Below are 14,660 nucleotides of genomic sequence, written 5' to 3'. Positions count from 1 at the left end.
AATTTGAAATTGTAAAATGACTTTAACTGACACACTGAAGAAGATCCACACCACACCCAAGGTCAAAAGTTTAGGCAAAAATTCGGAGTTTTTTTTTTTAATTTAAAAGGAAACAAATTCTTTGGATAACACCTGAAGGGGCTGCAACTGCAACTACATAAAAAAACACAACTTTAAAATTAATTTAGAATCAGGGGTGGAATTATAACTTTTCAATACTATCGAATCGATAGCATCAATGAATCTATATCTGTTAAGTTTAGTCTCGACTTTTTACGCATTCTTGGACCACACAATAGTCACAATTCTTTAAAGACTGTTGATAAATATATATATAAGCTACAAAAAGTGCAGCTATCGTTTAAAGTTTTCAGTATCGACAGTTGATATTATCGAAAATAAGTTATCAAGAGATCCGTTTTTCAAGAAAGTTATGGGACCAAAAGTTGAATAAGCAAAATAAAAAAAAAACAATTTATGATTTCATTAAAAAAATAACGAAATTCTTTAAATTAACTCTTTAAGAACGATTAGGTCACCGGTGACCCAAAAATGAAATTTTTCCTACGGCAATCAAAAGTCGTGTTTTGCTCTAAAAAGTCAAAAAAAAAAAAGATTTTTTCTGACCCCCAATTTTTGACCCTCTCGTCCTTAAAGGGTTAACAAGAATTTTTTAAGTTGAAAAAAAAAAAAAAAAACGCACACTACGTACAGCGTTATTTGTCGACAGAACCTGTGAGTTTGAGCATGTCATTGGAACAAAGGGGTTCAATCGTTGACTGGGTGAACAAATGTCGAATAGATCTCACTGTTTATAGAAGAAATTGAGTTAAATTTCATCGATATTTTTAAATCTAGATAATGAGGCGTGGCCAATTTTTTTTGATAAGTTGAGCCTTTAGGTTTTTCCCACTTTTTCTGTTATTTATGATAAACTCAAAAAGGTATCAACTTCTCTTAATCATACCACCTTATTGAGTCAATAGATACCCGGAGTTTATTCAGAAGGTAAAAGCCTACATTCATGCAAAAGTAATAATAAAAAGTAGTACTGCTCGAATGTAAAGGATTTCCAAAGAAAAAAAGAGAACAGAAGTTTCCAAATATCAATCAGTTGCATATCTCAAAATTGCTGCATATGTTGTATGTTAATTGATTCATTTTTTTTCAACTTTTCATTAAACTTTGATCTCGAATGTCATTTCAGAGTGTGGCGAGCTCTTCTGGACGGCGGTGACTGCGCGGCTCCTCTCTCCTGAACACTGTACAAATAAAGGGATTTTCCTTATATGTGTTTATCATACCCAAAAAGTGAGAAGACGATCATCAAGTTTCTTCTCATCCTTGGGCTAATTCTTTTCTATCTCTTGTTGTCTTCTACGGGATTTCGGATTATGTATATAAGTAGTTCGGTAAATACAATAGGTAGATATATAAGAAATCGAATGTGGTGCCTATACACACAGCGCGCAATGGAAGAATGCTGAAGGTGCGCGTCGCAACGGCGACGGCTACTCCCAGTATCACGCATCCTGGATCTCACCCTTAATACCGGGCACTCGATGGTGTTGATTGTGACCGAGTCTCGTGGAAAGGTCCTGCATGATGTCACGGAAGATGAGTGTATCTATATTTTCACCCAACATATACAGAAGGAACCAATCGCCCATCTTTGAGCGTCTCACGATTGTTTCAATGGCATCCCGGCGAACTAACCTGGGTGAGTCAAAAACAAAATAAATCATCGGTCAGTCATTAAAGTCATAGGCATAATGTATATAATTTTTATTTGGAAAATTACCTAAATCGTAGTCGTAGTAAATAAACACGCATTCGAGGTGAGAAGATGATCACCACACGATACATTAGTGTAAATGTGGTAAGAATTGTGAGAATGATGAACCAGAACCAGAGAAAAATATATATTTTCTCATTGACCACATTCAAGGGCAATATACAAATTGCATCGTGTTTTTCCACCTTTAAGAAAAAGACAAGAAATAAATAGAAAATAAAGCATATACAAGATAGATTATTTATAACTCAATTTATATAGTTGCATATTAGACAAAAATAATCTGATACACAATTGCATTATGAAAGTGGTGGAAAATTAATGTTAGAAGTGAGTCAGGGTCGTGTATGCAGAGTGAATATGATGATTTCTCATGGTAGAGTGTATTAAAGAAAGTGGGTAGAATATATTTTAATTGTTCCTTGAAAATGAACTAAATCATTTCTGAAAATATTACTCACCTCACCACCACTGCCGTATTTGTAAAATGTACATTTGGTCATACGTGGAAAGATATAGATCATTGGATCAACACGATCCTCCTGATCTTCTTGCATGTGAGCGATCACCTCGATCCCAAATTTCAGAAATTCTCCATCGAAGAATTTGTTCATTAGAAACATTTGTCCTGTGTAAAAACAGCAAAACTGTTAGTTGAAGTTGCAAATATTCTAGATTTAAGATTGTGATTGCTCGTACTTAGGGGAAAGCACACTACCTTCGGACGACTCAAGCTTCAAATAATTTATTTTACTGCTCGAACTCAAAAAGAGAGTAGTTATAGGGTAGAGTCAGCCCTTTTCGCCATGTAAGCACTTTTTCGCCACTTAATATAAAACAATTAATTTAAGGCATTTACGAATAAGTAGCATTTCAACACTCATAATATGTTCTATTCTAATATCCCAATACGTTATTACGTCTCTTAATTTTAATTGAAATTCGTTTTAAAACAGGTGGCGAAAAGTACTGAAACAAGCATAATTGGGGAAAATGCATATTTTTCAAAGAGATTCTTTAAAATTCTCGAGACGTATCCTAGATATATAGATAGATATTGCTTCAAAATGTCTTTATACAAAAATTCATTTTTGTCTGACAAAAATATCACACCTTACGAGTCCCCTAAAGCTTAATGGTGGCGAAAAGTACTGACTCTACCCTATAATCTACTTTTTTTTTCCAACTTGTGACACGGCTATAGGCCAAACGGTAAGAGATATCGACTTCCGGTCTTCTTTTTCAACACGGTTTATATGATTTTAATCCATTATAATATTATAATTTAATAGCTAGTCCATTGCCGGAAATTTCTTGAAAAGAGCCATGGGTCAAATCCATTAAGAATATACAAAAAAATAATTGAGTTGTCCGATGCTTAAGTCGTCCGAGGGCAGAGTGCTTTCCCTTATTAGTTTATAATCCTACTTTCGCTTTTCTGGTTAGCACAGGCAAAAGTATCTTGGATAAATGGAAAAGGTATGATGTACGAGATAATTTTATACTGTCCATGGCTGTTTTTTGATTTTTTTTGTATTTTTAAAATTTAATATTTTTTAAAATTTAAAATAGCCCTTATGAACTATGTGAAAATTTAAAGAAGTTAGTTTTTATTACTTAGCACTTAATTGCTTTTATTAAGTACGGGAGGTTGTTTTTCTGAAGATTTGTAGAGATAATTCTTCTAACTATTAAAATAAAATTTTAGTTTCAATAATTAGCAAATTTTACAACGCATTATATTGTATTTTAAATAGACATAATCTATTCAGATAGGGTAATTGTACCAAATTTCGGCATAGTTGCATGCAAGCGCCAAAATCTTAAGTTTGAAATGTAAGATTTTTAATGCAAATTGATTTTTCTGATATTTCTTTTCTAGGAGTGTTACTTGGAACCTTGTAGACAGTTTATCGTTTTTGTTTTCTCTCAAATCGTTCTTAATAATACTACATTTCAAAATGAATTTAAGTATAGACAAAGCTTTGGGTAATATTTCGGCCATCCTAATTCTCATAGTTTCCTGTCCTTCCGGAATTCTTCTAAAGTTTCTTTCACATCACCTCGTTCGTGGAAACGACATTATTTTCGTGTTTTTGCAATGTATAATCTCTAGAGTAGGTATGCAAAAACTAAAAAATTATGAAAATATGAGGAACAAAAGAAGTGACCGAAATTTGATACAGTTAGATATTGATAAGGCTTAAAAATATTGGGACAATCTAATTAGAGCAAGGTTTAAAAATTTAATTCAAATTTAAGCTCTTCTGCAAACTTTTATTAAGTTAAAATTTTTGTAACGTAATTAGAGATTATTAGATATAATTAGAAATTGAAAATTAGAAATACTGATGTTATTTAATTTTTTTTGTAACCCATTTTTTTGATTGGCTTGATAGTGACCCATAGATAAAATAAGTTTTCCTTACTATCTAAAGTTGCTTTTACTGATCTTATACGTAATCGCTAAGTAGAAGATTTTAAAGAACTATGATATTTTTTTATTTCCAGGTGTTTTCTATGTGTAGTAAATATTAAATCCTAAAAGTGATAAATTTTTAAATTATCGCTTTGATGATTAAATTTTGTTAAATACTATTTTCAGGACTTTTTTATATTTCCATTTTCTTAAGTAGGGTCGGAGGAACGTTTGTTCGACAGGGAACCCCTATTGACACTTTCGTCAAAATGTTGAAAATTATTTAATGTATCTAGTAAAATATAAGTAATATAACGTTTTTCCTGTAATATACCTTTTACTATAAACAGAGATGTTCAAATTTCATATCCCAAATGGTACAGAGTAGGGTGTCAATAGGTGCTGACACGAGTTCTTAAAGTGTCAATAGACGTTCCTTTCACCCTAAAACAATTTTGGGAATAGAAGCTCCAATACTCATTATATAATATTTGTCAGACGAATTTCATAAATGTGGAGCTCAGGGGCAAAATTGAACATATCCTATGGCTAAAGCATATATGCTTTAGCCATAGGATATGCTTTAGCCATATATGCTTTAGCCATAGGATATGTTCAATTTTGTCTCTGAGCTCCACAAATGTTTGGGCTATAAAAAAACTTTCGAATCCTACGCTGTGGGATTTTTCAAGGATAGAAAGGGTCAGTGAAATGTGTCTCGTCCTTAAGTTAATAAGTGTTTTTTTTTTCAAATTGTGGTTAGTGACACCCATATTGAACTTCATCGACAAGGGACTGTACATTTTTTTTACTAGATTTTGAGTATTGAAAGATATTTAATGATGCAATACGCTCGCTATTGATTTTATTCCACTTTGTTTTCTTTTAAAAAATGCATTATTCCAATACAAAAAGCTTAAATTAGGTGATGTAATATCGACAGACTGTACCGTATAATTTTTTTGAATGTTGTGTTGCTTTATGAGAGTAAAGAGCACAATTCCTAGTTAATAAATAATTATTTAAATAATATTATTTATTACTATTACTAAGTCATTCATGAGTGAAACTGCTCCACTTTCGCCTGTTTTAAAATTATTTTTTAATTGCGTTGCCGATGGGACAATATTTTCGTAAAATGGTCAATAAAAATGAAATTTCAAATTCTAAATCATAAAATTTTTATTGCATGAAAATAGTGAAATTATTCTAGGCAAAAAGAAAAAAAGATTATGAGGTTAATGAATATCTTATAATAATTTTTATATGATTTAAAGTAAGTTCTTATCAATCTTACGTTATTTACTGACTAATTTTATAGACCAAAAATGTTTTTCTTGAATAAGATATATTACATTGATATTAAATTTCTCCGCAAAGTTCTTATATTATCTAGAAGAAAAGCGCTATGGCATTTAGTCTCAATTCTAATCCACAATTTAAACATATTTGCGTAAGAGTAAAAAAGGCCGAAAATGTTAATTTATCGTTGACGGCAAATAGAAAATTTATGGCGAGAGAAAATATAGTGAAAATTTAGTGGAAGGAAAATTAGGAAAATAATCGTTTAGTAATAGAAGAGAAAGGAACATCTTGATAATCTCACCTATGACATTAATTAGAGCTAACAGTTCGCAGAAGAAGTATCGATACGCCCACCAGTTGTGATAACGCAAATTGTCCCACAGGTAGTCGATTAGGAGCTTCTTCTTCTGCTTCTTCTCAATTTCTGAGCAGATACCAATATCTAGGTCCATCATTAGAGCGTGTATTTTGCCACCCTCCCACGATTTCCAAAGCCATCGTGGTGTGTAAAACAGGATAGCCTGAAAAACATAAAGCACAATTTCTCACTCATTTGTCGTGTTTGTAAATAATCATCGACGATATGGGGAATTTCTGCTAATTTATTCACTAATTTGTTTTCCATTGGGAAGAAGGAAAGAATTAAAAAAAAAACAATAATGAGGAAATTCAACCAGTCGTAAATTCTGCTCTTAGTGGTAACGTTAGAGTCAATGGTCATGTAGAGAGAAAATTCATTGACCTCATTTAATTGTCTTCTGTGGGTAAAACTTTTAAATGATTTCCTCCGAGAGTTTTCCAAAAGTTTACAAAAGCTCATCCATTCGTTGTTTGTCATAATTTTTTTTCTGTTTTATTTGCCAATAAGAGAAAGGGAAAATGTTCTTAATGGCATTTTCACTTTTTATCTAAATTGATTTTATATTTATAGTTAATTGGGTAAAAGTATGTATATTTTCACAACTTAACCTTGGCTTCCATATAGCAACAATTAAGATAAATTGTAAATAATTTTATGTTCATATGTGAATTATTAATCCCAGTTTTGTGGATAATTATTTAAATTTTATGGAGATTTTGCACGCTTTCAAGTATATACACAAATTATTTCTTTTGTACTTCTTTTTCACCATAGATTAACGAGTAACTGAGATTTTTTCCTATATAAACCGCGGAAATATCAACATTTTCTCACTAATATTGCTTTCAGCATAGAAGAATACTTTGTAAAATTTATGACTGAAATAATGTGCATATCTTATTTCATAAGCAAATTGAATCGTCTTATTGCATAGAAAAATGATATAAACAGAAAGAAAATTGTGTTTAGCAGTTTGAAAAATTAGGCAAATTGTGAATATTTGCTTTTCTTACATTATTACTTTGTCTTCTATTTCCTCGTGAAAGTGGTTTTCATTTTGGCTGTTAATATAGTGCACTGCAAAATTTTTAAGTTCGTTTATCGTGTGTTATTAAATTTATTCCTACAAGGCGTAAATACATATATGTAATTCCTCTATCTTGAGTTATCTATGTATAATGACCCCCACTTCAAGATTTACATGTAGGGGAAAGTCGTCTGCCTTTAAATGCAGCAGCCTTCAAATGTTGCGATTTTTTCGTTGTTCTCAAAAGCATAAATAATATTCTATTAACTATTAGGTAGATATCCATCATCCTCAAAAATCATCAAAAAATGGAGAGCCTAGCTCCTATTTCCTAGATGCTAGATAAAAAAAAAATGAAAATGAGCTCTAAACTGTAATTTTGATGTTCCACAAATCATGTGATTTTTCATAGTAAAAATAATTTTACAAATAAATCTTCCATTGTGACACATAGAAGGTTAATCAGGCTTAATATTTCTGTTAATACATTTTGGTTCAGATGACACAATTTTTGTGGGTGGCAAAAATTTGAAAATATCACCCTGCAGCAGCCTTTAAATGCTAATGTCGTGTGCCTTTAAATCCTATCTTTCCATACATCAAAACATGTGAAATCGAACTCCTACTTTTCTTTGACGAACGTCATACAAATACTTATAACCTGCTATCTTGCTCCGGCCGGGATGTTTCAAGTTGACAATTTTCAACTTCAATGGCTTTTTCTTCCAAATTTTCGTGTGCAAAACAGTGCTTCAGAAAAATGTGAAGAAAAGTTATTGTTTAATGTCTTTTGACTGCAGTGATGATTTTAGTGAGTGCGTTAGGCTTCAACCTAATCATTTATAGCCCATTTAGTTTTATTGATTCAATATTCTCAGTAAAAAAAAAACATTTAAAGGCAGCTGCCTCGCGTTTGAAGGCAGACTATGCCAGCTGCCTTCATACAAATCGACATCACTTTTTTAATTTCCTCAGAAGGAAAAACTGAGGACTTGCGAGTGCTAAATGAGGTAAGCATATACGCTGAATGAACAAGAGAATTTTTTGGTGTAGTAGAAAATAAAATCCATTTTGTGAATTCTTCAGAAAAAAATCTTAAATTTGGAACTCCATTTTTCGTTTGAAGGCAGACGACTTTCTCCTACAAGTTTTCGACCTTCGTTTTTAAGGAAAATTAAGTATGTGGTTTTGTCCATAATTCCGCCCAATTGTTTGATACAGGACAATTAAGGTTCAAAATAGATCGGTTTTTATTTATAAAATTTTAATATTTAATTCGTGCTTTTTTTTTGATATAAGTAATATTTAAATTAGTAAAAACTGATTTAAAAAAATATGCTTAACATTGATTTTATTGTGGTATCTTTATTATTTTTGGGTTACGTTCCTTTGTCAAGTTTCGCCTTAGTATCATAGTTGGACAAAAATTGGTTTTAATAAATTTAAAAAATAAATTGTAGCATGAATATAACAAACATTAAATATTAAGAGATTCAAAGACACAAATCACATCTTTAAATGCATAATAGCGACAGTTGTGCATCGCATTAAAATTTTAATGAGCAAGTGTGATAATACAGTGATCTTTGTATAGGCTAGGCTAATTAAATCATTAAAATGTAATAAAAGTCTGAGTGGCAACTCATTTAAGTAGCATTTGAAGCGAACAATGTTGCCAAAAAGGATGTTTATTCGAATGAATTTGAATTTCTAATTTGTTTAATGACAGACTTTTGAATAATTTATTACTGCATTATTATGATAGGTTTGTAACCGGTCTTTAAAAGGGTCAAAGAATATAAAACAAATTTAAGGAGAGAGCCTGAACAAACCAAATGTTCGCCAGAGCGCCTGCAAACCGTTTTAGTTTTTAGTTTTATATTTTATTCCACTAAAAGTACAGGTATACAATTTAAGTAAGTGTTCTAATGTTCCAGTTTATTTAAATTGCTACATCCTTAACCCTTAGGGACGAGAAGGTCAAAAATTGAGGGTCAGAAAAAATTATTTTTTCTAACTTTTAGAGCAAAATACAACTTTAGAAGGTCGTAGGAAAAATTTCATTTTTGGGTCACCGATGACCCAATTGTCCTTAAAGGATTAATTCAGAGTACATTATAAATATTAAACAGAAGTTTAGAACAGAAAGAAAATTTATAGTAGATTTAGGTGAATTTTTCGGAATTATTTTGTTCTTCTCTCTAGAACTAGTTAGACGTTTTAGAGTTTTAAAGTATACGATACCATACAGTCAGTATCCTAGCCTTATTTTTAAGACATAAAAACATTATACACACTTTATCATTTTCTCAAAAATTACACGGGAAGAAAAATCCTCATTTGCTGGCTAAATGTATCCATGTCTCCCCTACTAAAGGACTTTCCCAGAATATCTTAGAAGACATTAATATTCGGTAGGTAACATTAAAAGAAAACCTCGACGAAAATTACCACCAAAGCCCATGATACCACTAGCCCCACAAGCTATAACATTTTCTGCAGAACACTTCACATTTTTATTAAAAAAAATTGTAATAAAATATCATAAGAAATTTCAACAAGAATTTTCAACATTTTCTTGTGTCAGTAGAAGAACGACAAATTTCCGTGATTTGGGGAATTCCGTTGCTCATCTTCAAAATGGGTATTTAAGTAAAATTGTATGACACTGTACAAAAGAGCGATAAAAAAAATAATTAATAAAAGCATAATATAAAATTTAACTAGTATTCATTTCAGTACTTTAAGAACAGTAAAATTTTCATGCAAACTTTAGCAAAAGGGGAATATGAAGATTCTACAGAATGTCTTAAATTTGAGCGCTTGGGGGGGTATGAATGACATTCCTTTTTTCCTAAATTTCAACGATATTTACAAAAATAACACAATTTTTGTGAGAAAAACTGTATTTTAAGGGAAGAATCACATTGAGAATAAAATGCTTGTCGTAGCCTCAACGTATTTCGTTAATTTACACATTTCCATTGCAATTCTTACGCAAATTCTTCATTACCGTATTACCTTGTGACATACTCGGTGGCACTAGGTGAAAATAATAAAAGAAAATTGAAGAAATAAAACGAAAATACGATAATCGGTGAGCAAAAACAACTGTAAGAGAAATTAATCGTACATTTTTTTTGTTTATCGTTTATCGTATTTTCGTTTCATTTCTTCAATTTTCTTATATAATATTATTTTCACCTAGTGCCACCGAGTATGAAATAAGGTAATACGATAATAAAGAATTTGCGTAAGAATTGCAATAAAAATGCGTAAATTAACGAAAACGGTGAGCATTTTTATGTTTAAAAGAAGAACAAGAGTGCGAGGGAATGAGATAGACATAGGGTGGAGTAAGTACTTTTGGCCACTTCAAGGTTTCATGTGCTTGTAATTTTTATAATCTTTATTTAAATAAAATGAAATTTTGTACAAAGATACCTTAAAGCCGTTGCTTCCTAATAATTCAAGAGAATTCTCAAAATTTTTTGGATATTTTAGTGAAAAATGCATTTTATGCAACTATGCATGTTTCAGTACTTTTGGCCACTTTATAAGCACTTTTGGTCACTTATTTCCAATAGAATTTTAATATAATAACAGAAGAAATAGCTCTCGAAAACTTTCACAAATACACAGCACAAGTCCTATTCTTATTAAACACCAATTTTATGTGATTATTAGAGTATCTTAAACGACTTTTTGCACATTTTCTATTTGATGTAAAAATCAGTCAAAAGTCACGATTGTTTTTACTGAAATCTGCGAGGTGCGCCACGTGTAAAATGTATGGGAAAATGAATGGCCAAAAGTACTTACACAGCCGAAAAAAGTAAGCACTTTTAGCCAAATCCGATTTTCATTTAATTTGTTAGAAAATCTTATTAAGGATGATATAACAATAAAATTTAATTACTTAAGAAATGGACTTCCATTGAATAACATCAAATATTTTCATCAAAAATTTGAAATAATGCAAAACAATTTCTCTCAACATTAACAAGTTTCTTAAGAATGCCATATTTTTTTAGTGATTGTTTACCTTGTCGAGAAGTTCTTTCAATAACTTAGAATTAATCAAGTCGATACAAAATCAAATATGGTTTTTTGATTCGTTAGTTTAGAGGTAACGAAATAAGACCCATTTTCCTGTTCTAAATAAATTCATAATTGCCTTACAATGTGATTTTACTTTAGGTGGCCAAAAGTGCTTACATGGCCAAAAGGGCTGACTCTACCCTATGCAAAGCATGTGAGAAAGAGAGGTATTCAAATTTCGACTTTGTAAAATTTTCCTGATTTAAAAGGTGTGCCGGAGTCATATTGAGTGAAATTTTGTTTTCAGTTAAAATAAAATCCAGAAATCTTTATTCACATTTTTCTCTCCCCCAATACCTAAATGATATGGGTAATGTAATTTTATTTTTCGTTATATTCGAACTGCTGTGATTTTAAGCATTTCGCGAAATGTCCTTAGCTATTGTTTTCAATTTTATGATAAAATATATATGGTAATTTAGTATTTGATAGCCTAATCAAAAAGAAATTCTGGTCAACATTGCAACCATTCTGGATGATTTAGTACCATGAAAATTATTTATGCTCATTGTATGTTATATATTTTTTTTAGGTTTCTAGCAAAATAACATTTATTTAGTGAATGAGGAGTTTATCTGTCTGTATTTGTGAAAGGCAATATTTTCTTGTGAACTGTTTCTTTAATTTATCCTGAATGATTTAATGAAATTTTCTGAAATATAGATGACAGTCTGAATTTGTGTGGCTTTAGATGAAAATGCTATCAGTTTTCGCTGACAAGAACTTGATGGAAACCAAACGTGCCTGGGCAACCAAATAGCTGTGAAATTGTATAGATATTTTTCGTTTAAAATAATTAAATTAAGAAAAAAATAGCACTAAAGTTGAGTGTGGGAGAAAGATAATTTTGATGAAGTCTTTTGCGTGGTGTTTTTTTTTGACAAATTATCCGAGAATTTATTACTAAAACCGTAACAAAATCCAAGAATGAAGGATTTTTTTCTTCGTGCTGATGATGCGTTGTTTAGGCCAGGGATCACACAAAATGTGGGATTCTTTAACATTAAACAAATAGTGTTGTGTTGGAAATAGATATATTGAACATATTAAACATAAACCAAAAATATTTTGAAAATTCCATCTGACTTTTCTTCAACAGGAAATAATTGTATTAAGATGTTATAAAAGGGAGTGGGGGGAACTAAATGGAGAGATTGCTCAATAGATCATGTCTTTTTGGCAGGAAGATAGAACATAACGACTAAAATGTTATATTAAATTTTGGGTAAAGTGAGTTGTTGAAGAACACGTGGTGCGGTTTCTATCAAAAGTCTATAATGTGGAAGAAAATATTTCATAAGTTTGGGTTGTGCATCTTTATGCACTTTGTGGGCAAAAAGTGTCGAATGTTTATGCAATTTGTTTTCCAATCTCCATCTCTAGAAACTTTATTACAAACAATTGTTGATGCTATTTTTGGCTCCAACTGCAAATTTCAATATTTTCTCGCAGTGAGACAGGTGTATATGGGGAGGCTTCGAGTGAAAATACGGAAAATACCATCATTTTACACACAAATGAAATTTCTCCCTGTGATTGTGAGTTCAATTGAGAAATAGTAAAAAAAAAATCTCTTTTATTGTGGCAAATAAAAGATATGTGTTGAAATGTGGGTGAGCGCCAAAATGTGAAACTTTGCTCCTCGGATATTTGCTTTCTGGGGAAAGGGGAGGGGAAATCAAAGTTTCAGTGTGAAAGAGTGAAAATTGGAGAAAAAAAAAGCTAAACACAAACACTTGCTGAGCTAATTTTGGTTTATTTTTAAATAATTTTTATATTTCAATTAGACCAAATGATTCCAGACACGCACTCAGAACAGCCAGAATAAAATTCCCCAAATTGATGAAAAATTTCGAATTTATGACATCATAAAAAAAAATCTCGAAGATATTGTGAAAGTCTAGAGATCTAGAGAAATGAGACAGTAACGGACTTTTCCCCATTTGTAAAATGCAAGAACATGAAAGAGGAGGATAAACCACATAAGAAAGATGTTTGTAAATCATTGTCAGAGTTAAAGTTATAATTGAATCCTTTTGATTGTTTTCCCAAAATCCAAGACATTTCTGCACAATCATGGTATAATATTCCGGGAAAATAGAATGAAAGAGTCACTATAGAGAAAGTCAATATGGGGAAAGTGCATAAATCTGCAGTGGCGCGAATTTTCTCTCACAGTCTCTCAATGGAAAGAAGGGGCCCCCAGACAAAAAGGGGACTAAAAATAGAGGCTAAATTTAATAATTTTATGGAGTGCAGCGGTTGCATGGATAACCGCTGAGGCACATTCTGTGGGCACAAGTCAAGAGAGCCTCCAATACTTCTTTGAAAAATGTTGCGCAAACCGCTTACACCGCACAATCACACATTGTGGGATTTGGTGAACAGCACAGTCCAGATGCTCCCTGACAAAATAGGGATTTTTTTCTGGGGTTTTCCTGACACAGTCAGTAATATTGCCAAAGGGATGGAGAGGAGGTGATTGAATAAAATGCAATACAGTGATGCGCATGGTGAAATGATAGTGAAAATAAATGTCGACATTGTGTGGGGGAAAAGCGTATGAAATCGGAATCTGATGAATCTCATAAACAATAAATAAACTGACTTTTTTTTTTAAATTTATTATGGAACGTTGTAAGGCGGTACCCATGGAGAGATGAGAGAGATGAAACTATTAAAATTTATGCAAAAATTCGATATTTTTTTAGTTTACTGTCAATATTTTATTTATTTGTTTTTCAATGTCTTTTTGCAAAGAGATAGTATTTTAAATAAAGCTCACCCATAAATTATTTTGAGTCACAAATCTTTCCAGAGCCATGGGGTAAAATATAAAGACTCCAATTACACTATTCACAAACAAAATAAAATATAGAAAAATACAACAGACGAAAAAAATAGGCCACGCCCAACATAAGAGGAACTTTAATCGAGATCAAGTAATTTGACATGCACTAAGAAAAAAAGAGGTCGCGATTAACTTTTTTTCCTCGTAACTGTAACACTTTTTACGTGTAAAAATAAATCAACATTTTTTAATGTTAATTTTACACCTTTTTAAGGGTAAAATCAACATGAAAAGGGTAACTTTAACCCCTAATACACCTAAAAAGGGTAATATTTACACCGATTTTGGATCAATTTGAGCCGCTATCTTTTTACATCATCTTTTTGGATCATATTAGTGATCCAAAAATAGTACTTTCTCTGTTCCGATATAAGATGTACAGTAGACTCTCTCAAATTCGGGAATTTGGGACCGAATTGTCACATGAATTAGAGAGCAATTCCGGCGTTAAATTGTTTGAAATGCAACAATTTTTTGTTCTTCTGCATACTGCTCATATTAAGTATAGATAGTCATATTTATGGTAAATTTCATGAAAACTCCTTAATAATGCAAAATAACATCATAACTAAGACAAACTATGGTAAATTTGGGCATATTTGCTTCATTCGTTAACTTAAAAACTGTTGATAAACTTTGTTTTTAATCTAACTGTTGCCCGAATTAAAAAGTAGTCCGATCTTAAAAGAGCCGAATTAGCGAGAGTCTACTGTACCATGATATAGCGTACTTTTCGGAATGGAGTGAATATCATTTTCTATTGACAAAAAAAATACAAATGAAGAGTTAAAAATTAAATTT

At 31.3% G+C, this 14,660-nt stretch overlaps 1 protein-coding gene across 4 annotated transcripts in view; it reads right to left on the bottom strand.

Moving 5' to 3' along the window:
* Positions 1-912: 912 nt before the first annotated feature.
* LOC129810063 (innexin shaking-B) overlaps positions 913-14,660 on the bottom strand; it is a 115,123-nt gene continuing 101,375 nt past the window's right edge. For all 4 annotated transcript variants that reach the window (XM_055860321.1, XM_055860329.1, XM_055860313.1 and 1 more), the window contains 4 exons: positions 5,821-6,040; positions 2,257-2,423; positions 1,802-1,980; positions 913-1,716 (listed from right to left, as the gene is read on the bottom strand). In XM_055860321.1, the coding sequence (XP_055716296.1) occupies positions 1,524-1,716; positions 1,802-1,980; positions 2,257-2,423; positions 5,821-6,040 (759 nt within the window). In that variant the 3' untranslated portion in view covers positions 913-1,523. The remainder of the gene's footprint in view (positions 1,717-1,801; positions 1,981-2,256; positions 2,424-5,820; positions 6,041-14,660) is intronic.

Source organism: Phlebotomus papatasi, chromosome 1 (assembly GCF_024763615.1).
Source record: "Phlebotomus papatasi isolate M1 chromosome 1, Ppap_2.1, whole genome shotgun sequence".
In the NCBI taxonomy this organism is placed as follows: Eukaryota; Metazoa; Arthropoda; class Insecta; order Diptera; family Psychodidae; genus Phlebotomus; species Phlebotomus papatasi.
This window is presented reverse-complemented; position numbering and strand designations above follow the sequence as displayed.